The sequence below is a fragment of the Colobus angolensis genome, unplaced genomic scaffold (assembly GCF_000951035.1).
Source record: "Colobus angolensis palliatus isolate OR3802 unplaced genomic scaffold, Cang.pa_1.0 Scaffold24, whole genome shotgun sequence".
In the NCBI taxonomy this organism is placed as follows: Eukaryota; Metazoa; Chordata; class Mammalia; order Primates; family Cercopithecidae; genus Colobus; species Colobus angolensis.
The window spans coordinates 13,822,116-13,846,780 of record NW_012115599.1 but is presented as its reverse complement, the minus strand read 5'-3'; the positions used below and the strand labels follow the sequence as shown (position 1 = coordinate 13,846,780).

At 51.9% G+C, this 24,665-nt stretch overlaps 2 protein-coding genes across 4 annotated transcripts in view; one reads left to right on the top strand and one right to left on the bottom strand.

The window, feature by feature from the left end:
• The window catches only part of ITPR3 (inositol 1,4,5-trisphosphate receptor, type 3), a 90,018-nt gene extending 80,895 nt beyond the window's left edge, over positions 1-9,123 (top strand). Inside the window, exons 46-58 of the mRNA XM_011945450.1 lie at positions 38-124; positions 621-731; positions 803-995; positions 1,219-1,344; positions 1,802-1,974; positions 2,595-2,759; positions 3,480-3,672; positions 4,176-4,280; positions 4,360-4,487; positions 5,278-5,443; positions 6,103-6,263; positions 7,524-7,685; positions 8,272-9,123. Coding sequence (XP_011800840.1) covers positions 38-124; positions 621-731; positions 803-995; positions 1,219-1,344; positions 1,802-1,974; positions 2,595-2,759; positions 3,480-3,672; positions 4,176-4,280; positions 4,360-4,487; positions 5,278-5,443; positions 6,103-6,263; positions 7,524-7,685; positions 8,272-8,340 — 1,839 coding nt within the window. The 3' untranslated portion in view covers positions 8,341-9,123. The remainder of the gene's footprint in view (positions 1-37; positions 125-620; positions 732-802; positions 996-1,218; positions 1,345-1,801; positions 1,975-2,594; positions 2,760-3,479; positions 3,673-4,175; positions 4,281-4,359; positions 4,488-5,277; positions 5,444-6,102; positions 6,264-7,523; positions 7,686-8,271) is intronic.
• On the bottom strand, positions 6,915-24,419 carry LOC105514218 (ubiquinol-cytochrome-c reductase complex assembly factor 2). Of its 3 annotated transcripts, none has more exons than XM_011945451.1 (5): positions 24,223-24,375; positions 14,249-14,323; positions 13,345-13,414; positions 10,294-10,326; positions 6,915-10,234 (listed from the first exon to the last, which is right to left on the bottom strand). In XM_011945451.1, exons 1-5 carry the CDS (start codon positions 24,358-24,360, stop codon positions 9,864-9,866), a joined length of 687 nt encoding a protein of 228 aa, XP_011800841.1. In that variant the 5' UTR covers positions 24,361-24,375; the 3' UTR covers positions 6,915-9,863. The 3 variants fall into 3 exon arrangements, with proteins under 3 accessions (XP_011800841.1, XP_011800843.1, XP_011800842.1); XM_011945453.1 differs by having other exon boundaries at positions 7,929-8,010; positions 10,199-10,326; positions 24,223-24,398; XM_011945452.1 differs by having other exon boundaries at positions 10,139-10,326; positions 24,223-24,419.
• Positions 24,420-24,665: the final 246 nt, after the last annotated feature.

The window sequence follows — 24,665 nt, the reverse complement described above, 5'->3', positions numbered from 1 at the left end:
CACCATGCCCTGGTGACTGTGCTGCCTTTTCCTTCAGCTCTCCAGGCACAATAAACAGCTGCAGCACCTGCTGAAGCCGGTGAAGCGCATTCAAGAGGAGGAGGCCGAGGGTATCTCTTCCATGGTGGGTGCTGGCCCCGAGACTGGGGTGGGGGCAGGGCCTGGAGCCCAGGGAGGAGCATCGACCCAAGGGCGTGGCCTGGAACAGAGTGAGGCCCTAGAATATGAGCCAGGCTAGAATTTGGGGGTACAGCTTAGGAGGCTGATCAGGCCTGGCAGCCAGGGGTGAAACTCAGACTGAGAAATGGAAGCAAGTCTCAGGTGGGTCTGGGGTGGGTCTGGAAGCTTCAAGCAGGACCCGGGCTGCACTTGGGCAGGACTGAGGAAGGCCCCGGCTATCCTCTGGGATTCTCTGGTAATGGCTCTCCCGCTCCCCTCCCTTTGGCACCAGATTCTCGAGGCTACGTCCTAGTTGGGCTGGGCTTGGCCTGGTCTGGCTTGGCGGGAACACTCGCTGAAGTGTAGTTCAGAGCTGGGCGAAGGCCTGGGAGGCTAGGGGCTGAGTGCCAGGCCTGGATGTGCAGGCTGGGGTCTGACCTCCGCGCCCTCCCCATCTCCAGCTCAGCCTCAACAACAAGCAGCTGTCACAGATGCTTAAGTCCTCAGTGCCAGCACAGGAGGAGGAGGAAGACCCCCTGGCCTACTACGAGAACCACACGTCCCAGATCGAGGTGGGCCTGTGGGCAGCAGGGGTGGGCGTGGGGGTCTGGGCCGGGTGTGACCATGTGCTGTGCGTGCTCAGATTGTGCGGCAGGACCGCAGCATGGAGCAGATCGTGTTCCCAGTGCCTGGCATCTGCCAGTTCCTGACGGAGGAGACCAAGCACCGGCTCTTCACCACTACCGAGCAGGACGAGCAGGGCAGCAAAGTGAGCGACTTCTTTGACCAGTCCTCCTTCCTGCACAACGAGATGGAGTGGCAGCGCAAGCTCCGCAGTGAGACCCGCGGGCGGGAGGGTGGGGCGGTCTGGAGCTGCTCACTGACACCCTGTTATAATGGCCTCCCTTGCCTGCCTGTGGGTGCCCTGCGCCCACCCCCGCCTCACCCCCAGGAAGCGCTCTTCCATGTGTGGCTTCCTCCTGAGCGGGTCCCCGCATGCAAGGGACAGAGGGTGCTCACCAGGGCCCTCCAGCAGCTCGCCGTTGCCCTCCTCCTCAGGCATGCCGCTGATCTACTGGTTCTCCCGCCGCATGACCCTGTGGGGCAGCATCTCCTTCAACCTGGCCGTGTTTATCAACATCATCATTGCCTTCTTCTACCCCTACATGGAGGGCGCGTCCACAGGTGAGAACACAGGGCTGGCCGGCAGGTTCCCCAGGCCCTGCCATGCCTCCTCCCTGGGGTGGGGCAGAGCCTTGAGGCCAGCTGGCCTCTGAGGGGACCAGATGCAGAGTGTGCAAAAGCACCCCCTTGCGCCATCCTGTAGGCTCTCACTACATCATGGAGACACAGGTGCGGTCCAAGGGGACGGTCAGGGTCTTTGACCTCATGGGAGATGGCGCATGCGTGCACGTGCATATGCACAGATGTGTCAGTCAGAAACAAGACCTGGTAGCCGCAGCTGGACAGGGCCTCCCGCTTAGGCCTGAGGGGCAGGTGTAATGGAGGAGGCTAAAACCAGGCACCAGGAACTTAACCGGGAAGGCCGCCAGGAGAAGGTGGCTTTTCGGCACCTGTTGGACCTGCTCTGGGGCTGTGGTGGGCTTGAGGGAGCCCTGCTCACCCTGCCCCTGGCCCCCAGGCGTGCTGGACTCCCCTCTCATCTCACTGCTGTTCTGGATCCTCATCTGCTTCTCCATTGCGGCCCTGTTCACCAAGCGCTACAGCATTCGCCCCCTCATCGTGGCGCTCATCCTACGCTCCATCTACTATCTGGGCATCGGGCCCACACTCAACATCCTGGGTGCCCTCAATGTGAGTGCCAGAGGGAGCCCCCATTCCCAAACAAGCTCATGCTCACTGCATTTAGATGGCAGGCTGGCCTACTGCTTCCAGAAGCCACTGCTCCGTCCCATCCCCCCCACTCTGTTGCGCTCCCAAGTTCCTTATAGACCGATGGCAGGGACTGTTCTGTGCTTTCTTCCTCTCCCTCAACATCTGAGGGCAGCTGGCACCCAGAGACAGAAATTCAAGAGTCCCTTTGGAACAACAGGGTCAGGGTGGCTGTGCACACTGCTGGTTGTGCACTGCCCAGGGGCACTGCTACATGGCAGATGTGAAGATTCATATATAATGACAATCTCCTGACAGATGGAAATAAAGTGCTTTGAGCAAGGAATACCTTTGCCTGACAGACCCAGTCAGTGGTCTTCTCTGTCCCCATCCTCCTTTGCCTATACCTCACTGTGTTCCTGGAACTGAGGACCCAAGGGGCTGCTTCTGTATTCTGAGTCCCAGGTGCCCAGATGTATTTCTGGAAGCAATTTCGTTAATGCCGTGCCTCCCAGGCTCTGAGCTGGGCACTGGGGAGGCATGTGTGCGGATTCAGACTAGGTGGTAGAGCGCTGACCCTCATGCCTTGCACTCACCCCCAGCTGACCAACAAGATCGTGTTTGTGGTGAGCTTCGTGGGCAACCGTGGCACCTTCATCCGGGGCTATAAGGCCATGGTCATGGACATGGAATTCCTCTACCACGTGGGCTACATCCTGACCAGTGTCCTGGGCCTCTTTGCTCATGAGCTGTTCTACAGCATCCTGGTGAGGCCTTCTGGGTGGGCTGGGGCTGGATGGGGGCATGAGGTGGTTGAGGCTTCCCATGAGTTGTTGGCAGCTCCCCGTCACCAGTCTCTCTGTCCAGTCCTTTTGCTCCTGGGCTGGGAGCAGTGAGATTTCAGTCTTCCTCTGCCTTACCCAAGCCTGGCCCTCAAGGCCCTGATGGCTACTCCTGGTAGTCATCTGACCCCTTTCTCCTGTACAGTGGTGGTTCAAGCCTGGACTCTGGAGCTGGACCAGGGCTTTGCATCTCAGCTGGGCTACTACTAGCTGTGTAACTGGGCAAGTTTCTTAACTGCCCCATGCCTCAGTTTTCTCACCTGTAAAATGGTGATTACAACAGCCCCTGCCTTCTAAAATAATTGTGAGATGAAATGAGCTAATGCATGGAAAGCACTTACACTGTTTCCTGGCATGTAGCAAGGGCATTGTAAGAGTTGGCTGGTATTCAGCCACCCATTTCACCCCTCGTGCCTTCCCCTGGGCCACTCCCTTTCTGTGACCTTAGAATTCTAGGTTCTTTGAGAAGCTCCCCTGACAGACCCACCCAGCTTGGTTACTCCTGACTAAGTGCAGAGACCTTCCTGGAGGAGCCTTGGGAAACTCTGGAGCCCGGGCAGCCCTCAGGGTTCCAGTGGCATCCTCAGCGAGATTGGCCGGCCCAGCCCCTCAAGGCGCCATCCCTATCTCAACCCCATCCTGCAGCTCTTTGACCTCATCTACCGCGAGGAGACCCTGTTCAACGTCATCAAGAGTGTGACCCGCAATGGCCGCTCCATCCTGCTGACAGCCCTGCTGGCCCTCATCCTGGTCTACCTCTTCTCCATCGTCGGCTTCCTCTTCCTCAAGGATGACTTCATCCTTGAGGTCGACCGACTGCCCAACAACCACTCCACAGGTCTTGGAGGCTTCCTCTCCTGGGCAGGTTGTGGGGAATGAGGTTGGGTCTCACAAGTGTCTGGCATCAGGACCAGGACCTGCAGCGCTTACCTCACCAGGCTCCCATCTGCTTCTCCTCTTGGCTTCTGGGGACGTCTAGCTCACACCAGTCTGCCTCGATCTTTTCTGGAACACACAGAGTGGGTGGGAGAGCCTTGGGTCTCTGGCCCCTAAGGAACCCCTTGCTTGAGGGCTGGAGCTCCTTGCACTGTCATTCATGTTAAACCCAGTATTTGCAGAAGCTGCCCGTGTGCCAGGCCTAGGGGTACAGAGACCCCTCCCTGCCCTTAGTGTGCAACCCAGTGGGGGGCAGAGGCGTGATGACCTTTCACTATGGCCGGACAGTGGAGGGCTGGCAGGATCAGGGAAGGTTTCCTGGAGGATGTGATGCTGGGGACAGAGCCAGGGGATGATAAGGTCAGGCACTGGACCTCCTGGTGACCTCATTCATGTCCCCTCCAGCCAGCCCCCTGGGGATGCCACATGGAGCTGCTGCATTTGTGGACACCTGCAGTGGGGACAAGATGGACTGTGTCTCGGGGCTCTCGGTGCCCGAGGTCCTGGAAGGTGAGGGTGGTGTGTGTGTGGGAGTCTGGGTGGGGAGCGGGGAGCTGACAGCCTGGGCCTGAGCACACTCTGCTTGCAGAGGATGGGGACCTGGACAGCACAGAGCGGGCCTGTGACACTCTGCTGATGTGCATCGTCACTGTCATGAACCATGGGCTACGCAACGGTGGTGGTGTAGGCGACATTCTCCGCAAGCCCTCCAAAGATGTGAGCACTCCTGCCCACTCCCAAACCTGCGGGGCCCAAGCCACTGTCCCGATCAGCAACTGTGGAGACTCCTTGGCCTCGCATCAGATATTCAGGGTTGAACCCCCTCTTCCGAACTTGTATCCCCTTTTCTCTGCTTTCCACACCTGGCCAATTCCATGACATTACTGCTCAGCTGCCCCCTCACCCTCTCATTCCATAAGGAAAGACTTTCGCAACCAAACTTTGCCCCAGGGCTAGGGACGGTGACCACTGGCTTTCCTAGCCCACAGCAGGCGGGCAGAGGGTGGAGCTGATCAGCTTCATCAGGAGGCCTCATGATTTGGCTTGGGCAGCCACGTTCCCGAATGTCAGTCCTTCTGCTGTTGCTGAGAAGGAGTGAGAGGCGGCCTCCCTGGCCAGACAGAGGGTTTCTGGAATGTGTGTGGCCAGGCGTCCTGAGGGTGGGCAGAGGTGTTCAGAGCTGCCTCTTTCCCTAATCAGTGTTAGGGGCAGAGACACGCCAAGACTCGTAGCCCTACCTCCCCGCACCTGACTCCTTCTGCAGGCCTTCACCCCGGCGTGTCCTGAGTCCACGCTTTCCTAACCCAAACTCAGGGCTTTTGCTTGCAATTCTTGCTCTGGAGCCAGGCTGGGTCCACTCTGCCATCTGACAGCCCCCAAACCAGAGGCCCTCATTTCCTTCTGCTGGGGTCCCCAATATCACAGCCCTGGCCCCCACCTGAGTCCTGTCTTGCCCGGGTGAATGTGGGGACCACTGGGCCCAGCCTCCCTGCCTCACCCCCCGCAGGAGTCTCTCTTCCCAGCGCGAGTGGTCTATGACCTCCTGTTCTTCTTCATCGTCATCATCATCGTGCTGAACCTCATCTTTGGGGTAATCATCGACACCTTCGCTGACCTGCGTAGTGAGAAGCAGAAGAAGGAAGAGATTCTCAAGACGACATGCTTCATCTGTGGTGAGGGTTGCTTCCTGCTCTGTGGAGGCCGCAGCGGGGCTGGGACATCATCTGACGCCAGCGGCAGTGGCGGTTTGGCCCTTCCTGCCCTGGGGAATCCTGCCCTGGGGCTGATGATTTGATGCATTTGCTCATCCCAGAACTGGGGAGAACATGACCCTCCCTGAACTTGGAGTCAGAAGGGAGCGAGACAGGGCCATCCCTGTAAACCCCCGGGGTTTCTAGGTGAGGACATGAGCCCAGGCAGTGCCTGGAGCTTCTAGTCTCAGTCCAGTGGTTTTCCCACCCCTGAAACGAAGTTTTAGTCCCCTCACCAGCCACCTCGGGCTCAGGCAGGTGTCTCCTGTATGGCCTGTAGGACCTCACTTATTCAGCCATTCATGCTTCCCCTGAGTTCGGGGAATTCTGGCGTTTACTCCTAGAGTCCTCGGTTGCCGCTGGAGGGCTGCAGCTGCGGCAGGGCAGGATCTCCACTAAGTGGCTGCTGCTTCAAATAGAAGTGACCCAAATAGCCCAGAGCGAGCCGTTGGAAGCGCTCATCCCGACGCTCATCCCGAGAATAAATGCCTCCCCGCCCCCAAGCTGGGTCCCCTCCAGCAGGTGGCCCTGCAGTGGCTCTTGATGCCTGATGGTTTCATTCCCGCCCTCTGCACCCTCAGGTCTGGAGAGGGACAAATTTGATAACAAGACGGTGTCATTTGAGGAACACATCAAGCTGGAGCACAACATGTGGAACTACTTGTACTTCATTGTCCTGGTCCGCGTGAAGAATAAGACCGACTACACAGGCCCCGAGAGCTACGTGGCCCAGATGATCAAGGTGTGAGCAGGGGCTGCGCCGGGCCTCTGGGCCCAAACCAGCCAGCCATTCTAGAGTCAACATCACTGTGCACCAGAGGCCTCATGGCTTTAGCTTCTGAGTACCCTGGGCTCTGGAGAGGAGTGGCCACATCTGTCTGTCGGCCCTGGGAGGCCAGGGGAGGGGCTCGGACAGCTGCAGACACTTGCTGAAAGGTCAGCAGGGCGAGGAGCAGCAGCTGGAAGCAGCTCTGGGCTGCAGGGCGAGGAGCAGCAGCTGGAAGCAGCTCTGGGCTGCAGGGCGAGGAGCAGCAGCTGGAAGCAGCTCTGGCTGCCAGCGGCCCGCTGCTGCGGAGGGGCCTCCTCCCACTTCTGGGTGTCAGGAAAAATCCCACGGCAAACCCATCAGCTCCAAAGAACGCGTGTGGTATCCCTGGGCCTGTGGTGCAGTGATGCTGAGGAGGGGTGGAGTCGGGGAGATCCTGCCTGTGGCCAGTGATCTGTGGGCCACTCTCAGGGAGTGTTTTCTAGCTTGGCGGGAAGGCAGGCTGCTTCCTAAAAAGTCTGAATTAGATGGTCCTGGGCTGAAGGGGAGCCTGGAAAAACTTTAAATATCATCTGTCCAATGTCTGTAATAATGGAGTGAAGACAATGAATCATAAAGAAGGAATTCTTTGTCGTTTAAGTCTGTATTTCGAGCTGATCTTTGTGTACAGGCTTATCTGCTGGTCTGAGAATTCACAGCTTACAACAAGGAAGCCGAGAACTGCTTGGTGCCCTTCCCTCCCCACTCCTCTGTCCTGGGAAACATGGCTTTGCCTCCCAGACACGTGTCAGATGCCAGCTTTCCTCAGCGGAGCCTCCCGCTCCCTCCGTTTGCCATCTGTCTGACTTGTGTCTTCCCAGGGCGTGGGGCGTGCTTGTCAGGCAGGCGGGCGGGAGGAAGGAAGGAAGGAGATCCAGGGTCTGTCTGGGTGCAGAGGCCTTCCTCCACCTCTCAGGGGGTGTGATGAGAGTCAACAGATGGTGCTGATACCAGCGAAGGACTCAAACTCAGCTGCCGACGCTGTCTAACGGAAGTCAGCCTGTCTCAGTGGCAGAGGGCTGACTGCCAGCTCACTCTGGCCCCAGGGAGGACCAGGTCAATTCAGATTTTCCCATGACACATCCCTGACGAGTAATTTTGTCAAGGGTGTGGCAGAAGCCTCCCCCCACATTACTCTAAATGAGGCCTTTCTGGGCTGGGCCCACGCCTGCTCACCCCACTGGTGATGTTTTTCAGAACAAGAACCTGGACTGGTTCCCCCGGATGCGGGCCATGTCCCTTGTCAGCAACGAGGGCGAGGGGGAGCAGAACGAGATTCGGATTCTCCAGGACAAGCTCAACTCCACCATGAAGCTGGTGTCCCACCTCACTGCCCAGCTCAACGAGCTCAAGGAGCAGGTATGCACCCTGCCTGATCCCAGGCCCACCCTGGGCTCTATCCCTGGGCAGCCCCTGCCTGCCTTCATCCTTCCTGCCCCACCCTCTTCCCCACTGACCTCTGGCCCTGGATGGGCCCACTCTCCCCTACATGGCAAGTCAGACTGGGGTTGACAACCCCTGCCTTGGGCTGCTGAAGACAAGGCCAAGTGGAAACTTAGTACAGGGTAGTGGGGCCCTCTGTCTCTCATCCCCTTCCTCTTGCAGCTGCCAGGTAGGTCCTTTGAGGGGATTCCCGAGTTTAAGGCCCTCTTGCCTAGACATCCTCCTCTGCATCTGGCAGTGCCTGCATGAAGATGAGGCAGCCTGTTAGTGGGCTGGTTTCTCAGCTGCATCAGATCCGGGGTTTGTGACACGCTAATTGAGAACAAGGGTTTGGTGCTGACATCGACATCCTTAAAGCACCCCGAGGGGCCCTGGCCCACTGCCAGTGCTGAATAGCAGCTGGGCCCACAGAGGAAGACGGGCGCCAAGCCCTTCCACAGCACCCATGGAGAGAAGGTGCCAGGAGGCCTGACCGGGCCTGTTGGCATCTGCTTAACCCTAGATGACAGAGCAGCGGAAACGCAGGCAACGCCTAGGCTTTGTGGATGTCCAGAACTGCATGAGCCGCTGAGAAGGGCCACTGAAGGCCCCAACAGGGGATGCTCATCACTGGAGACTGCGATTGTGAAGAACACTGCCCCCTCGCCCGGGTTGGGTGGCCCAGCCAGCTGGCCAGCCTCCACTCCCACTCTGCCAGACACCCCGACACCGACCCAGGCTTTCAACAGCATGGAGGGGGAGCCTCAGAGCTGACAGACCTGCTTAGAGCCCTTAAAAAAAAAGACTTGAAAGTTCACTGGGACTCAGTTTACCTTAATGCCTTAGCAGAAGACAAATCCTACCTAGAGACCTTTGTCCCTTAAAGCAGTAACTGACAACTCTTTGTAGTCCTCATGGGTAGTTAAAAGTGGGGTCACCCCTTTATCTCCAAGCACTACATTTTGGCTGCTGCCGGCCTCTGGGGGAGGTGGCAGTAATGCTGTTACTAGTGATTTTAGGGCTTTGTTATTTAACTTATTCCAAGGGTGCTGTGCTCAGCCCTGCCCATGGCTGTACAGCTCCCTCCGTGCCTCAGATCTGCTGTAGCCAGTGCAGACCTCACTGTCATGTCCATGCCACCCTGGCATGGCTGTAGGTGGCCTGATGACTCCATGATGGACGATCTTGCTCCTGGGACCTGCCTCTTCCCAGGCTTCCTGGGGAAGAGTTGTACGCCCAGGCAAACAAGGGCTGAGCGGCGTTCGCATGGCTGTTTCATGACCGCTTGTTTTTCTCCTTTTGGTGTAATGTTTTACAAATCCTTTGGCCTGAGAACTAATATGTTAATTGCCTTAAATAAATTAATAGAAGTCTAGTCCGTTAAAAAGGGATGTGTTTCCTGCACTCCCTCGGGGGCTGTGAGGATTAACAGGACACACTGGCAGAAGACAGGAACAAGAGCCCCTCCCTGCTGGCTTGGCCTCTCCTCAGGCTCTCAGGAGATGCACTGAGTGACATCCTCTCAGGGGTCCTCCCCTGAGATTTCCCTACCCAGAACTGCATTTTGGCATAACTATTTTCTACTGCAGTCCTGTCGATTTTATTTTATGCATTTCAGAACATCCTGAGGAGCCTAGACGCAGATGAGGTTGAGAACCCATTTCTACTTTGTACCCACCGGGGCGCTGTGGGCCCAGCCTGGTCCCTCACGGTTCCAGACAGAAGAATGCTCAACTAGGAAAGTGAATGTGTCTATCAGGAAGAGCCAAAGTTCCATGGAATAATGAGGTGACCCTGTGTGTGTCCTCAGCCAGCATGGCCTCTGACTTGTGGCCACCTACAGAACCTGCCCACAATGCTGAAGCCAACTGTAGCTGAGGCCCCGCCTGGCCAAGGCCTGTCTATAGCTTCCCTGTCCCTTAAGCCAATGGGCCATGTGGGTTTTTGCAAGGTCAGGGACAGAGGCCTGAGGTTCGTCCTTCTCTGAGTCAGTGGGGATGAGGGCCAAGCAGGCTTTTTGCCTCTCTGGGCCTCACACTTCCCTGATGCTTTCTGTTTGCAACAGGATGCCCTTTTCAGTATTTACTGCTATTTTTGGCTTCCTCCCAGGAGCTCCTACAACAAAACAGAGCCTGAGTACCTTGCCAGGAGGCACCAGACCCCTGTCAGAGGGGCGGGGACTCCTGTGGTCCTGCAGGAAGCACCTTGTGCTGAGGCCCCATTACCTTCCCTTGTCAGGCCCAGAGGGAAACCTGCATTTCCTCTCCCCAGGAGATTTCCCTCCCCATGAGCAGCAGTCACAGCAGACAGCCCAATCGCCACCCCTTCTGAGGCTGAAACTTTCTTTAGAGCCTTCCTTTCTGGGAAGGCTAGAGGAGATTCCCAAACTGTAAGGTCACGGGAAAACTGGGGCAGTTTTATTGACGATGGCAATGTACAAGACTCCACACCTAGATATGTGGGTGAGGTAAGGCCTGGGCTCAGGCCTTATGATCCTCCTCAGGACCCTTGGAGGAAAACTTCTCCTGCAGTTTCTTCCACATGCTTTTATCCATTCCCTTAAACTCTTCCAAGCTGTCTGCAAAGGGAAAGACAAAAAGAGAGAGACAAGTCTAAAAGTTGATGACATAGATTGGACCCATGGGGCTTTCCCGACACAAGCATGCCTGGCTTTTCACACAGTGTGTTCCTGAAAAAGGGAAGTTTAGACCCAGCTTCTGAAGAGCAGATTAAACAGGGTAACAGAAGTGACCACTCGCGGTGACTGAGCACTGTGTGCCAGGCTCTGTGCCCAGCACGCTCTCAGTGGTTTCCTGCCCTCTCCTCACCCTCGGCATCAAAGCGGGGTGTGCTGCTCGTTGCCCTGCTCCATATGAGGGCAAAGAAATGGCCCTGCGCTGTCTGCTGTGCAACCCACAGGCCCAGATGGTCCATCGCGAAATTTGGCCTGCTCCACACAGCCCTGTCTTGTTTTCAGGTGTGGAAACTGAGGCAGGAGGCGGTGAAGTAACTTGCTCAGTTTGCACAGCTGGGAAGTGGAGCAGGGATTTGAATCCTGGCGTGCAGGCCCAGCACATGCTGTGGAGTTAAGCAGGCACTGGGAGGGGGATGGACTTAGGCCTGAATCCCAGCCCATTGTCTCCCACTGTGGGTCCCCTCAAGCACATTACTCAACCCTCTATACTTTGGGTTCCTCATCTGTAAAATGAAGATAAAAACACACATCTGCAGACAACGTGGGGAGAGATGAAAAAGAAAAAAAAAAAAACATGTACCTCAAAAGTTGTAAGGATTAAAGAAAATCATGGAAGTAACTTGCTTGGCACACAGCCTGCACTCAATGAAAAGGCAGCCATCTCCACCACAATGCGGGTGGGAGGGGCTCTTGGTTAAGAAAATACACGTCCCCACACCCGGGAACCAAAGCAGGGTTTCTTGGCCTTGGCACTGCCAACAATTTGGGCCAGATAATTTTTCGTTGTGGGCTGGCCTGTGCATCACTGAAGGCTGTTTCGAAGCATCCCGGCCTCTACCTACTAATAACAGTAGCACCGCTGCTCCCACCACCAGTTGTGACAACTAAAAAGGTCTCCAGAGATTGCCACATGTCCCCTGGGGGCCAAAGTCACCCCCAGTACGGAACCATTTTTCTGAAGTCTCTAGGGCTAATGTTCCATGAAATCTAATTTTACGTATATGTTAAATTTTAGATATTCTTATAATATTGTTTTGCTTGCCCGGCCTGAATTTTCATGTTAACAAAACTACTGGAGAAAAAAAGAGTATCTTTTCTGACCAAAAAAGGTGACAGAAAAAAGCCCCTGCTCTGGCGCTTTTCCGGAAGTCCACGTTTCCAGTGTCCAGGTGGACACTGAGGGACACTGTCCATCTCCAAGCCCCGAGGCCTCCCTTAGGCGCTTTCCATGACACCAGTCCCAGGGTGGACACACACGTGACCCAGAACACAGCACATTTCAGACTCGCCAGGCCCTCAAAGCCTCTCACTACAAAGTGCTGCAGGTCTTTTCTTGTCCTGTCAGAGGAAACATTTGGTGAGCTTACGCCACACAATTTGCAACAAAAATATGAGGCTTGCTGTGAAAACAAATTCTCAGCAAATTTCCTGGAACTAAACTCGCAGCCAGAACAAGCTGCAGCGCAGACCAATGGTGGGACTATCTCCTAGCCTTCGTTGCTGCCTGTTTTCCACTTGCAGAGGCTGCCCTGAGGTGAACAACATACAGGGCAGAGGCAGGGCCTCTGGAACTTTTTTCCACCCTCACTTCAAGTTCAAACTTTGTGAGGGTCCAGGGCCCTCACAATAATGTGCATAAATGCTGCTAATTAAACGGACCCAGGGATAGAAGAGTAAATTTACACATTAAAAAAATTGCCAATAAAGTGATTTTGCCTGGCCAAAATATCTTCACCTGTTTCCCAGAGAGTACTGGAATAAAAACAGGGTTAGAGTTGACAATAGCAGGTGACACCACCGGGTTTTAATCTCAGAAGATGGTTTTCTAGAAGCCCAAATCCTCAAAACTAAGTTGCTGAAGGCTGCCAGAAGAAGAGGAAAGACATATTTCTAGAATACCAGAAGGAAATGTGTCAGGGCCATGCCCTTCCAGAAAAGGCTAGCCTATTTTTGTATATAATATACTTGGCAACAAAAATAGTAATTTTCCAGTACCTGCCTACTTCAGCCCTGGCTCTCTGGCCCCCCTCCTTAGGGACAATGGAGATAGGGAACTAAGGAAAGGACAGGCTTGGCAGGATGTTTCCTTTCTTGTTAATCAGAGTCTACCAATGACTCTAAAACATACCTAGTTAAACTCATATCTAACCCACAGACCATGTCCCCTGGGTCAGATAACTCTTAGGCGGATATCCCCAAACACATTTATTGAATGGCTTTTTGTTTTAATTAAAACCTTCATTGTTTATAAAGCCCCCTTAGGACCATAAAAATAAAATTATTTTCCTTCCATCCTGATTTCAACTATTTCCATTTGGCAAACATGTATTCCCCTGTTCCCTGCTGCCCAACCTTGAATTTAAAAGCACTAAAGATAGATTTTCTTTTTTATTTTTATTTTTTTTATTTTTTTTGAGACGGAGTCTCGGTCTGTCACCTGGGCTGGAGTGCAGTGGCCGGATCTCAGCTCACTGCAAGCTCCGCCTCCCGGGTTCACGCCATTCTCCTGCCTCAGCCTCCCGTGTAGCTGGGACTACAGGCGCCCGCCACCTCGCCCGGCTAGTTTTTTGTATTTTTTAGTAGAGACGGGGTTTCACCATCTTAGCCAGGATAGTCTCGATCTCCTGACCTCGTGATCCGCCCGTCTCGGCCTCCCAAACTGCTGGGATTACAGGCTTGAGCCACCGTGCCCGGCCGAGATTTTCTTTTTTAAATAACGCCTTTGACCTTCTCCACAGTATATGGTCAAAATGCATGAGCCCTGTAGCTTCAGAATTTCCTCTGGGCTGTTCTACAAGACTTTCCATCAGGCAAAGCTGTCTTCTTAGACAATTCCCCTTGGCCACTCAAACTCAGAGTCATTTGCAAACCAATGAGAAAAGGCAGCTGTGCTTTCATTACCTGTGGACAGGATCAGCTTGTACTCTTCCAACGACAGGCCACTGAAGCTGGTGTCTCTGGGGCGAGGGTACTGGTCACCGGGGCAGAGAGGAAGTGAAGGGAGGGGAGAGATCAGTACACAAGCCCTGCTCTCTGACTGCATTTCATCTGGGCCCTGAGCAACCAGAGGCCAGGCCTAACAAGAAGAGCAGCGCCACCTTGAGGTTAAGACTTGGCCTTACAAGAACCAGTACAGTCTCCAGGAGGCAGCTCCAACTTTAATGGACCCATGAGTCCCCCCTGGAAAACACAGGTATGGGTGGGGCCCCCGATTTGCTTTTCTAACCAGCTCCCAGGTGATGCCCATGCTGCTGCTCATGGATCACATGTTAGTAAGGAGGATTTAGAAAAAATCCATCTTCCACATAAGCATATGGCCACATGTTTGTGGAGTTACTGAACACATTTTTCAAGTATGGGAAAAACTACTCTAAATGGAATTTGACAGTAATCATGTTGGCGCCCAGCTCCGGAAAGGATGGGACTTTCCCAATCATCCCACCTTTATCACCAGAGTGTGGGGAGGTGTCAGTTCCCTCAGAGTGAATGGGAAAATAGGTATAAATCCAATGGCTGTCAGACACTCCCAGGAGCACACACTGGCATATCAAATACATGGCTTCTATTCATAATTGGTTTTCGTTGTTTCTTCCCTTTTCCCTGTATTCACAATTTTAAACAGCTTTTATTTAAGTGGCGTAAAAGCCTCTACCAGGCACCTCTGTTGGCTTGGTTGAAATTACTGGTTTCATTTGAAAGCAGCAAAGCCAATTCTTTACAAAATATTACATAATCAGATTTTCACTCATTCTTATTAGTTGTCCTGTCAGAAAGCTGGGGATATAAAAGACTGTGGCCCACTCACCTTGTGTTTGTAGTAGTTTGAATGGAGTCGCGCTAAGCTCTCGTACATCTGATCACAGGCCTCAGGCTCTGCAACCTGAAAAGCAAAGAACCCCCAAGGAGGTGAGCAAAGGAGTCCTGCCTCCCACAGTGTCTGTACCTTGGGGAAAGACCATACTTAATAAGGCATTCACATGAAGCAGGCCTGCAGCTAGCACTGGCTTCTCCACTCTGCGGGAAGCAAACCTGGACTATAGCTCTGCTATTAGAAACTACTTTTTGGAGGCATAGCTCTGCCTCATCAACTCCCCAACCTGCAGAAAAATCAGATTAACCAGTAAACAAGCATTTGTTGAGCATCTGTGACTTGTGAGCCACGACACCAGCTGCAGTGGGAGATGCCACAATAGAAATGTAAGGTTGGAAAGGCATGCCTAACAAAGGGGGTGCTGGGCAGAGTGGGCTACAGGGACTCAGTGGGGGAGTCCCCACATGCTCAAGTGGTCAGTGCATGATGGAAGTGAGAAGACGCTGGGTTCTGAAAGAAGCACAGGGGTCAGCAAGCAGAAGGGAGAAGGGCAGGCCTTCCTGGGGGAGGAGACGCTGTCAGCAAGGAAGAGGAGGCAGAAATCCTCTGGGATGCTTCAGGCCAGACCAGTAGATTCCTTTTTTTTCTCTTTTCTTTTTTTGAGACAGAGTCTTACTCTATTGCCCAGGCTAGAGTGCAGCGGCACAACCTTGGCTCACTGCAACAACCTCCGCCTCCTGGGTTCAAGCAATTCTCCAGCCTCAGCCTCCCGAGTAGCTGGGATTAAAGGCATGTGCCACCACACCCAGCTAATTTTTGTATTTTTTAGTAGAGACAGGGTTTCACCATGTTGGCCAGGCTGGTTTCGAACTCCTGACCTCAAGTGATCCGCCTGCCTCAGCCTCCCAGTGCTGGGGTTACAGGCGTAAGCCACCATGCCCAGCCTCAGACCAACAGAATCTTTTAGCAAAGGCAAAAAAAACAACAACAAAAAAATCACCTGAGTTTTCATCTGTGATAAGTGGGGAGCTGATGAAACTCTACAAGAAGGGAAGAAACATGAAGGTGGCAACATTTAAGATAAAATGGGTAAACTGAGGAGAACCAAGATGGGACCACAGTTAGGTCCTGCTAGAAAGGAGATGGCCCAGAACCCTGAGGCATTGCCATAGAAAGGGGGATATAAGTAAATCATCTGGTGCCAGAGACAGCGATGCCCCTGATGGGCATTCTCTGGAAGACGCAGCATACAGAGGAGGCGTGGTCAGGAAGACAGGCAGCATACAGAGGAGGCGTGGTCAGGAAGACAGGCAGCATACAGAGGAGGCGTGGTCAGGAAGACAGGCAGCATACAGAGGAGGCGTGGTCTCTTCCCTCTTACCTCTTCGAACTTTCCCTTTATTCTGTCCTTGCTATTACTTATGTATAATTCTTTAAATTTTTCTGCCAAGAATTTTGAAAAGCTCCCCAGAACAAAACTTTCTCTTTCACATTTTTTTCCCCCAAAATTCAAATGATGGATTTTTTCCTAACTTAAATCCTTCCCTGGAGAAGGCAGAGCATAAATAAATCAGTAGTAAAGGAGTTTAATAGGCAGCTCCACTGCTGCCTCTCTGTGCATGTCAAATGAGGTCCCTACTTTACAGCAAACAAAAAAGACAATCCATCATTTAGTTCTACCTGACCCATTCCTGGGTTCAGGCTACTCATCACGAGAACAGCTAGATACATCAGAAGAGGAAGGATTATGGCCTGAAGAGGTGGCCAGTGTTTGCTGAATAATAATCAAAGTCATTATCTGAGTGGACAGAATGAATGGAAAAGGATGAGGCTGGTGCCTCCCTGCTGCCGGTCAGCTCTTCCAGGGAAAGTCCTGCTAGAATGGAATTCTGCACACATCTGGACGACACATCTGGAACATTTCTTCAGCAGGGCATGCACAGCCAAAAGCTAACGCTGGAGTGCAGTGGCGCGATCTCGGCTCACTGCAATCTCCGCCTCCCAGGTTCAAGTGATTTTCCTGCCTCAGCCTCCCAAGTAGCTAGTATTACGAGCACCCACCACTACACCCAGTTAATTTTGTGTATTTTTAGTAGAGACAGGCTTTCACCATGTTGGTCAGGCTGGTCTCGAACTCCTGACCTTGTGATTTGGCCGCCTCGGCCTCCCAAAGTGTGCTCACTTATAAATTTAACAGACATTCATTGAGACCCTAGAGCACGCTTGGCCCATCTATGAGCAGGGGATGCTTGGGTGAATGAGTACCTCTAAGGCTGTAGGGAGCAGTGGAGTCAAACTACCTGGGTTGAATCCTGGCACCATCCCTTATCAGCTATGTGATGTCAGGCAAACCATTCACTCTTCCCCCATGAAACACACTTAAGAAAAAAAAGGTGCCAGTTTATCTTTCTCTGTATCTGTACATACATATCTTTCTTCTGATCCACTTGAAAGGAGGAGCATAATGCCCCTTCACCCCATAATATTTCAGTGTGCATTTCCTAAGAACAAGAACATTCTCTTATATAACCACAGTTCAGTGATCAAATTCAGGCCACTTAACATCGATACAACACTATTATTTAATGCACAGTCCATATTCCAATTCTGTCAATTGTCTCAATAATAATCTAAGGAAAAACAGGATGTCCTGCTGCATTTAACAGTCATGTATCTTTTAGTCTCTTTTAATCCGGGACAGTTCCTCGGCCTTCGTCTTTCATGCATTGAACATTTTTGAAGCATACTGGCCAACCTAACCTTTCTTTTAAAAGAAAATATAATAATAGCCCCTACCTCCCAGGGTGGTGTGAGGATAAATGAGGTAATGCTTGGGCTGCTCTGAATTCCAGGCCTGGAACACTGATAAATGTGAGTGATTAGTTTTTCTTACAGTTATTAGTAGTAAAGAGTTGCAGTAAACACAGGCCCCTGTCTCACAAAGTAACAGGGGAAAGGACAGAACAGTTCAGGACCACCCTGGTGAGAGTGGAACGAAGGGGCATGTATGAGGTGCTATGGGCCTGCAGGGCCAGGCAGGAAGTGCTGGAGAACGAGCAGCTGAGGATGGGTGCATGTACCAGCAAGGGAGTGGGGGCGCTCCAGGCACAGGACCAGGTGGAGCCCGTGCCCAGGGAATGGGTCAGCATGTTATCAGTGGATCAGCATGGCTGGTGTGCACTGCAGACCGTGGCGCTGGAAACGGAAGTGAGGACGGATGAGAAACTGCTGAGGCTTCACTCCTGACTGACGCTGGTGGCTCTCAGCGGTCACTGAGCACTCCATGGTCTGCCAAGAGAGCAGCTGTTTGCTGCACCCGGACTTCACCTGATGGCCGCTTATCTGGACCTTCCCATCCTGCCACCATCCCCACCACTTTCCCAACTAAGCTCTTAGGAAAGGAGTCCACACGCTGATTTACCTTCCTCCCATAGCCTCTGCCTCTCTCCTGGGCTCCTAACACTGCTTCCTGATAAACCTGCATTCCAACCAGATCCGCACCCTCAAACACCTTGTCAACTCAAGTTCCCTTCCTGCTCCAACTTCTCTAGCAGTGAGAAGTCACCAGTAGGCTGCTCAGCAACCTTTATGATACTCAAGCAGGTGTGGTATAAGGTGCTGTCCTTCCTTGCCACCTAGTCCCATCTCTGATGGGCAGCAGGATAGACAGGAGGGGCACGGGGGGCGGGTCACCCTTGCAGAGTGCTGCTCCTGTAAGAGCAAAGTGCATAAAGTCTAAGTGCAAAAAGCAAAGTGACCCTCAGGTACTCTCACTTCTTAAGCTTCCTCTGTGTGAAAGAGACAGTCTCCTAGAGAGTTCCCAGAATTCCTGGACTCAATTGTAATCCGAGAAAGAAAACCAAACACCTGAGTCCTAAAATAGACTTGCCATCCAGTTTCCTGTCTGAGGTCAGAAGGTGTCTGAGGCTGTAGAAGCAGCTCACTGGAGGTGACAGGAGTTTGAGATATACCCATTTCTAGCAAGTTCTTACTGCCTGAGGAGTGATGAGGCCTTGATCAATGCTGGGTTCCTAGCCACAGATAACTCAAGCTCAGCAATTAAAAAAGTCATCCTGAAAAGGATGTCAGTGGAGACATCTGTCAAATCGCAGAAGCCTCACCACGCTCCTATAGCTCACACTCTATTCACAGACTCCAGCACTAACATTCCTGAGTTCTGAAATGCAGTTTTTCTGAGGAAACGGACTGTGCATTTTTAGAAATATTCTTAATACAAGCTTTAAATTACCTGATTTTGCATTCACACCTAATGAGATCATGGACGTTTTAGGACTAATAGCAGTGCTGGGTTTGAAAAAGGCAGCAGTGGGGACATTATGAAAAATTCAGCACTGTTCCCCAAATGTGAATAAAATAGATGTTCATCTGACGAGTGTCCTTTATAGCTCTATTTTTGCTCCTTTTGCATTTCCCCTGCTCAGTCGTCAGTAAATTTCTCTTTACCATATTAAACTTTTATACATACAAATCTACATCGGTGCCGCAGGCACTGATTTCGATTTTCCAAATTGAATTTTCAGTGGTGACAGCAATTGGTACAGCAGCCCCTAGTCTAGTCACACAAAGGGACGCATAAGCACTTTTCGGAAAGGGTGTTGCAAATTGCTTTGCTAATTAAGGTAGAGCTGGATTGAATCCAGGAGGATCTATAAAAAAAGGCTTTCAAGACTTGGTAATGAACTTCTGAAATGAGTTCATTCTGTTATGGGAGCCTATTCCCTTCAATTGAGTTGAAAATGTATTTCTTGAGCACCTACTATAGAGACAGTGCCCCACTAGGGGACTGTGAGGGGCCATAAAGAAGAAGACCCAGGCCGGCTGTGGAGAAGCTGGCAGGCACACTGCAGAGACAAGATACACATGAATTAGAAACCAACCCTGCCCGGGGCAGCATGCAAGTGAGAGCCAGAGCTGTGAAGCATGGGCCGCTGCAGGAGACCCGAGGTGGGAGCTGGGCACCAGGCTGTGCTGACGGGGAGGTATGGCAAGGAAGGGCTAAGTTTCACTGCAGCGACAGTGCACAGAGTGAGGAGTGCCGACCTGGGCATGAGTGACACAGGGACCAGAAATGACTGGGAGGATGAAGCATGAAGAGGCACAAGACAAGGGTGTTTTAGGCAGGCAGAGCTTTTAAGGGGAACCCAGGGAGGGCTCCAAGAGCCTGGGAAGCCACCAAATTCTTGACAAACTCTGTGTTTGGGTTTTTGGGGATTGTAGGGGTACGGTGATCCACAGTGCACTTAAGTCTCAAAGGATCAGAATCGCTTGTACCATGGACAGTTTGGGAGACCATGAGAAGACACCCTTGCTGAGTCTGGGGCTCGTGTTAGGGTGGTGAGAGGCAAGACTGGAAACACAGGCTGGGACCAAGGATCAGAGGCACTGCAGGTCTCACAAAATTGCCTGCCACCTGTCCAGGAGGCAACAGGCAGATCTTTGAATAAAGTAGTGACCTACCAAAAGTGGCTAAGAATTTATCCCTTCAGGAGGAAGACTGCAGCTTTACATATGCAGAGATAAACGCCACCCCTTGGTGTGAATACTACCCTAGCTCACACTGGCGCCATTCAGAATTGGAAGAGAAAAAAAGATGGAGATGTTTGCATTCCGTCTTAGAGATGCTTCTCCTTACAACTCCAGGTTTTAGATGGGCTCAATATGTAACTAAAAATAGGATAATCTGTTCTTAGGACACTCTTCAAAAACATGACTTCAGGGGGCTCACAAGTGGGGGTGAGCAACGTTGAGATGGCTTCACCGTGGCCAGCATATGCCAGGTGGCTTGGGAGCTAGCTCCCTGCCACGCTGAGGAATGCCAAGGACCAGGCCTCAACTGGACGATTGACAAAACAGAATCATAAAAAAACCTTTGAATTATCCTCTGAGAAGGTGGAAATATCATTTACATTATTAGAAACTCAAGAAAAAGTTTAACTTCTTTCAAACTGGGCCAATATTATTATACTTAAACTTGGATACAATACAATTAGAACTCCCTGGTGGGCGAGCCCCTTCCTGGGCAGCAGCTCTTCCAGGCCGCCCCTCGGAGTTGCAACTCATGCTACATAAGTGGGTGCTGGTGTGCAGTCCTGGATCTTTTAGGAAGCACCTAATGAACTCATTAGAAAGATCTGCTCCTTTCCCTGTTGTTAAGTCAACAATTACAGTTGTTGTGCCACCTTCCCCCACGTTGCAATTCTTTTATTAAGCTCTCAGGGCTGTAGGAAACACGTGTTCTTAGACAAACTGTATTCAAAAGGGGCAAAGCCCATAAACACTGACTTTTTAAAACTACACAATAGGATATGGGGTGTAAGAGGAGTTACGTGTGTTCCTGCTCCCACCACCACCTCCCCGCTTGGTGGGTTTAGGGTGGACCACGAGACTCCCCAGAGGGCAATTTGAGGTGGAATAAATGGAGGCAGTGGTTTTTGTACTCTGGTTTTGAGTATGAATTATTAGTTTGCCCTTTAGTTAACCCAGCTTTTCTCTGCTTGGTGTCCCACCCAGGACCATCTTTCTTCCCATCTGGACTGGTAGTGGCTGGGGCAAAGAATAGATGGGTAAACACAGGGAGTTCCATTTGCTGCCCAAACTATCTATGGCCCAAAAAGGTTTGAACAGGCAACCAGGGGAAGGAAGTGGTGTGATGTTCATGGAATAAGAGGTTGTTCTAACAATAACTTGGAACAGCAGCTGAGGAAAGGCCAGGCACCCAGGAGACAATGCACACTAGGGCCAGGAGGGCTGGGTATGTTTCTCACTTGGCTTGTCTCTTATGGCTAGACAACCCCCAGAGTGTTGTCTTGTTTTTCTGATTCGTTTCCTCATCTGTAAAATGGGAACAGTAATGGCTACCACTCAGCTGCACTAAGGATTAAATGAGATCATGCCGGCAAAGGTGTGCTGTGCACCTTTCTGGGTGATCATTAGGACGAAGGAAGCCAAGAGGCTGAGAAGAGGACTGACTGCCTCTCTCCTCTACAGGAATGGGAAGACGGCCTGAACAGAGCTACTTTCCCCTCCAGTCCTGTCTTCTGGCAACCAGCATAACCAAGGAGGAGCTCCATACTAGTCAGTCAACTGGATCTAATCCCCACCTCCTGCTACCAGTTTAATGAACAGCCTACCAAAATCACCTTCTTTCTCAAGGTCTTTATAAATGATCTGGGGGTGTCAGTAGGAGTGACTCACAGTAGTGTTTTCAATTCCAGCAAGGAATTGCGCCCTTCAAAAATTACCACAAAGATTTACTAAGCCCAGGTGCATTCTCAGGTGACATTAGGATGAGGTACCACAACAGTGGTCCTGAGTAATGCTCCTGCTGCCATCGTGATGCACTGGTTCACTCTACCAGGAATGCATTCATCAGCTGCTACAGAATCCTCAACAGAGCCATGACTTGCATCTGCAGCTGGGACTCAAACTTGTGTGGACCTTTGACTGCTCAGGAACAATTTCCCTAGGTGATAACAACTCTAAAAGAGAAAACTCTTTCCTCCTTTGCTGGCTCCTCTTACACTAACAATCAAGCAAGTGAATGTAATGCTCTCTCACCTCCCCAAAGATGGAGCCTCTGACTGCCCAAACTGTAAGCTCCTTGGTGGTGAGGGCCAGGTTATGGCCTTATTCCATAGATCCTGCAATTTCCCAAACATGGTAAGCTCTCAAATCAATTCTCCCCACTCAGAACACACAAATATTCCTTTCTCATTCTTCACAACTTCTCTTTGTCTAGTTCTGCTACATCTGAAACTATATTCAGACAATTGTCTCATGAGCCACAACCAATTATTTACTTATCCATTCAGACATTTACTGAGTGTTTTTTATGGGCCAAGAACTATGCTAGACACTGGTAGGGGAGAGGGGGAAAGATAAAAATGGCATCATCTCTATTTTCAGGGAGCTCATACTAAAAATATGCAGGGAGTAAAGCTTTAGGAAGTTCATGGGGTTTGTAGAATTGGGACTAGATAAGATTCTTGCCTTAAAGATCTTTACACTTTGGGCCAGCAAAGACCACCATGAACAATGGGAGGGCCCTGGGTATTGTATAACCTGGGTCAGACGCTTCCCAGGCTGTCAGCCAATCAGCAGTCCAGTCACAATGATGCCACTGGGCGTGCTCCTGCTCCTTTAGGTGGGCTGGCTTGGCTCTGTTTTGGGCTAAGCTGCAAAAAAAAAAAAAAAAAAAGACCATGTTCCTTCTTTGGCAGGTCTTGGCGAAGTTTCACAAGTCATTTCTTCAGACTGTGTGTGTATGTATCTCATTTCATTTCTGGTCTCTTGCCCGAGCCCCAAGCCCAAATATAGCACACCTACTTGACATTGCCACTAGGAAATCAGTGTACTTGGCATCTCAGGTTTAACCTGCTTAACATCGAACTCAAGATATTCTTCCTACACTTCACCTATTCCTGCCTCAGTAAATGGCACCATCTTAGACCTAGATGCTCAGGCCAAAAAAAATCTAGGTGCTATCTTTGGTTCCTCTCTTTTCCTTTATCCCACATCCCATATATCAGCAAGTCCTGCTGACTCAACCTACGCATAACCTGAATCCAGCCACTCCCATCTTCTGTGCTGCCATCCTCATCCAACCCCCCACCATCACTCACTTATAGTATCATAATCGGCTTCTCTCCAGCCTCCTTGTTTTTTTGTTATTGCCCCCTATAGCCCACTCACCACATATAACCAGAATAGTCTTAAAAAAAGTAAATTAGGGCACATCAGTCCCCTCACTAAACATCCCCAGTGACTTCTCACTTGCCTTACAATGAGCTCTAACAGCTAATCAGAGCAGATAATACCCTACTGTGCCTGGCTCCTGACCTCCACCTTAGCAAACTCCACCTTACTCACTACCCTGCAGCCATTCTGGCTTGCTTTCTGTCCTCGAACATGTCAATCTGCCTCCTGCCTCTGGGCATGTGCAGTGTCTGGAATGGCCTTCCCGCCAAGTGTACATGGCTGGCTCATCCTCTTGCCTTAGGTCTCACCTAAGTGTCATCTCCTCAGAAAGACCCGACTAATATTACCCTTTCATCATGCTACCCTATTTTCTATTGATCACAGTACTTATCTGTCTTACGTAGACCTACTTGTTTATTGTGTCCTGAACTACAATGTAAAACTTCATGCGGGCAGGACTTCCCCTGTTTAACACTGCTGTTTCCCTAGCACCGCTCCAGGCATATGGTAGGTGCTCAATAAATACGAGCTATATGAATGAATGAATCCCAGACCTGCAGCGCCAACCTGGAGGAGAGCAAGAATGTAGGCCTACTACTCACACACAGCTCCGAGCTGAGGACCCAAACCTGCTGCACAGGCTTGCAGGGACTCAGGAAGAACGCAAACGCTTAGCGGGGACCTGCAGAGTGATCTGGGGATTAGCTCAGTCAATACACAACACTGCGAGATAATGAGGTAACGTTACCGTTACGGGAGCAAAAAGCTATCACCAGCTGCCACTGGTGTTGTGGATCTCAACTGTCTGCATCTTAAATCACCTGGAGAGCGTTTAAAACACTGAGGTCAAGATCCCACCCCTAGAGATTCTGTATCTTAAGTTTTTGTTTGTTTTTTGATTTGCAGAGACGGAGTCCCACTATGTTGCCCAGGCTGACCTCCTGGGCTCAAGCGATCCTCCCGCCTCCGCCTCTCAGAGTGCTGGGATTATAGGTGTGAACCGCCGCGCCCGGCCCATTTGGAGTTTTAAAAAAGCTTCCTCGGCAATTCCAAGGTGCAGCCGGGGGAGAGCGCTGAGTAGAAAGGGCGTCGCTCTCAGCAGCTCCCTGGGGAGAAACGGGGGTCCGCGCTCACGTGCGGCCTGGAATGAGGACGCGCGCATGCGCAGATCCCGCTGCTAGCGCGCTAGTGGGCCCCGCCCCTGCCTCGTCCTTTCCTCCCCTCGTCCCAGCCGCCTCCCCGCCGGTCACCTGGGTATTCTCTCCCTCCCGAAAGGCCTGTGCTACCCGCTGTCGCAGGTAAGCGCCCAAGTCCCGGCCCCGTTTGGTCTCGTCCACTGGCCATTCCTCACAGAGCTTAAGAAAACGCCGGTACCGGCTGGCCGCCATTTTGGGCCCCGTGTGTTCCCGCCTTAGGGGGAGGAGTCGGCGCCAATGGATGGTGCTTGCGCACTAAATCTCGCCGCCTTAGGAGTGGGGCGTGAGGCCGAAGTGGGCATGCGCGACTTTGCAGGCGCCCAGTTACTCTCCGGGTAGGGGCGCTGCTCGCCTTTCTCTGCAAAGCGAGCTAATTCAGTCGTCGTCCTCCTGGAACCGGCCCAGCTCCCAGGGGCAAGGCGGACGTGGAGTACCTCAGGGACAGCTTTGCTTCTCTTTTTCAATGACTGCACAAGCTGGAGACTAAAAAACCCTCC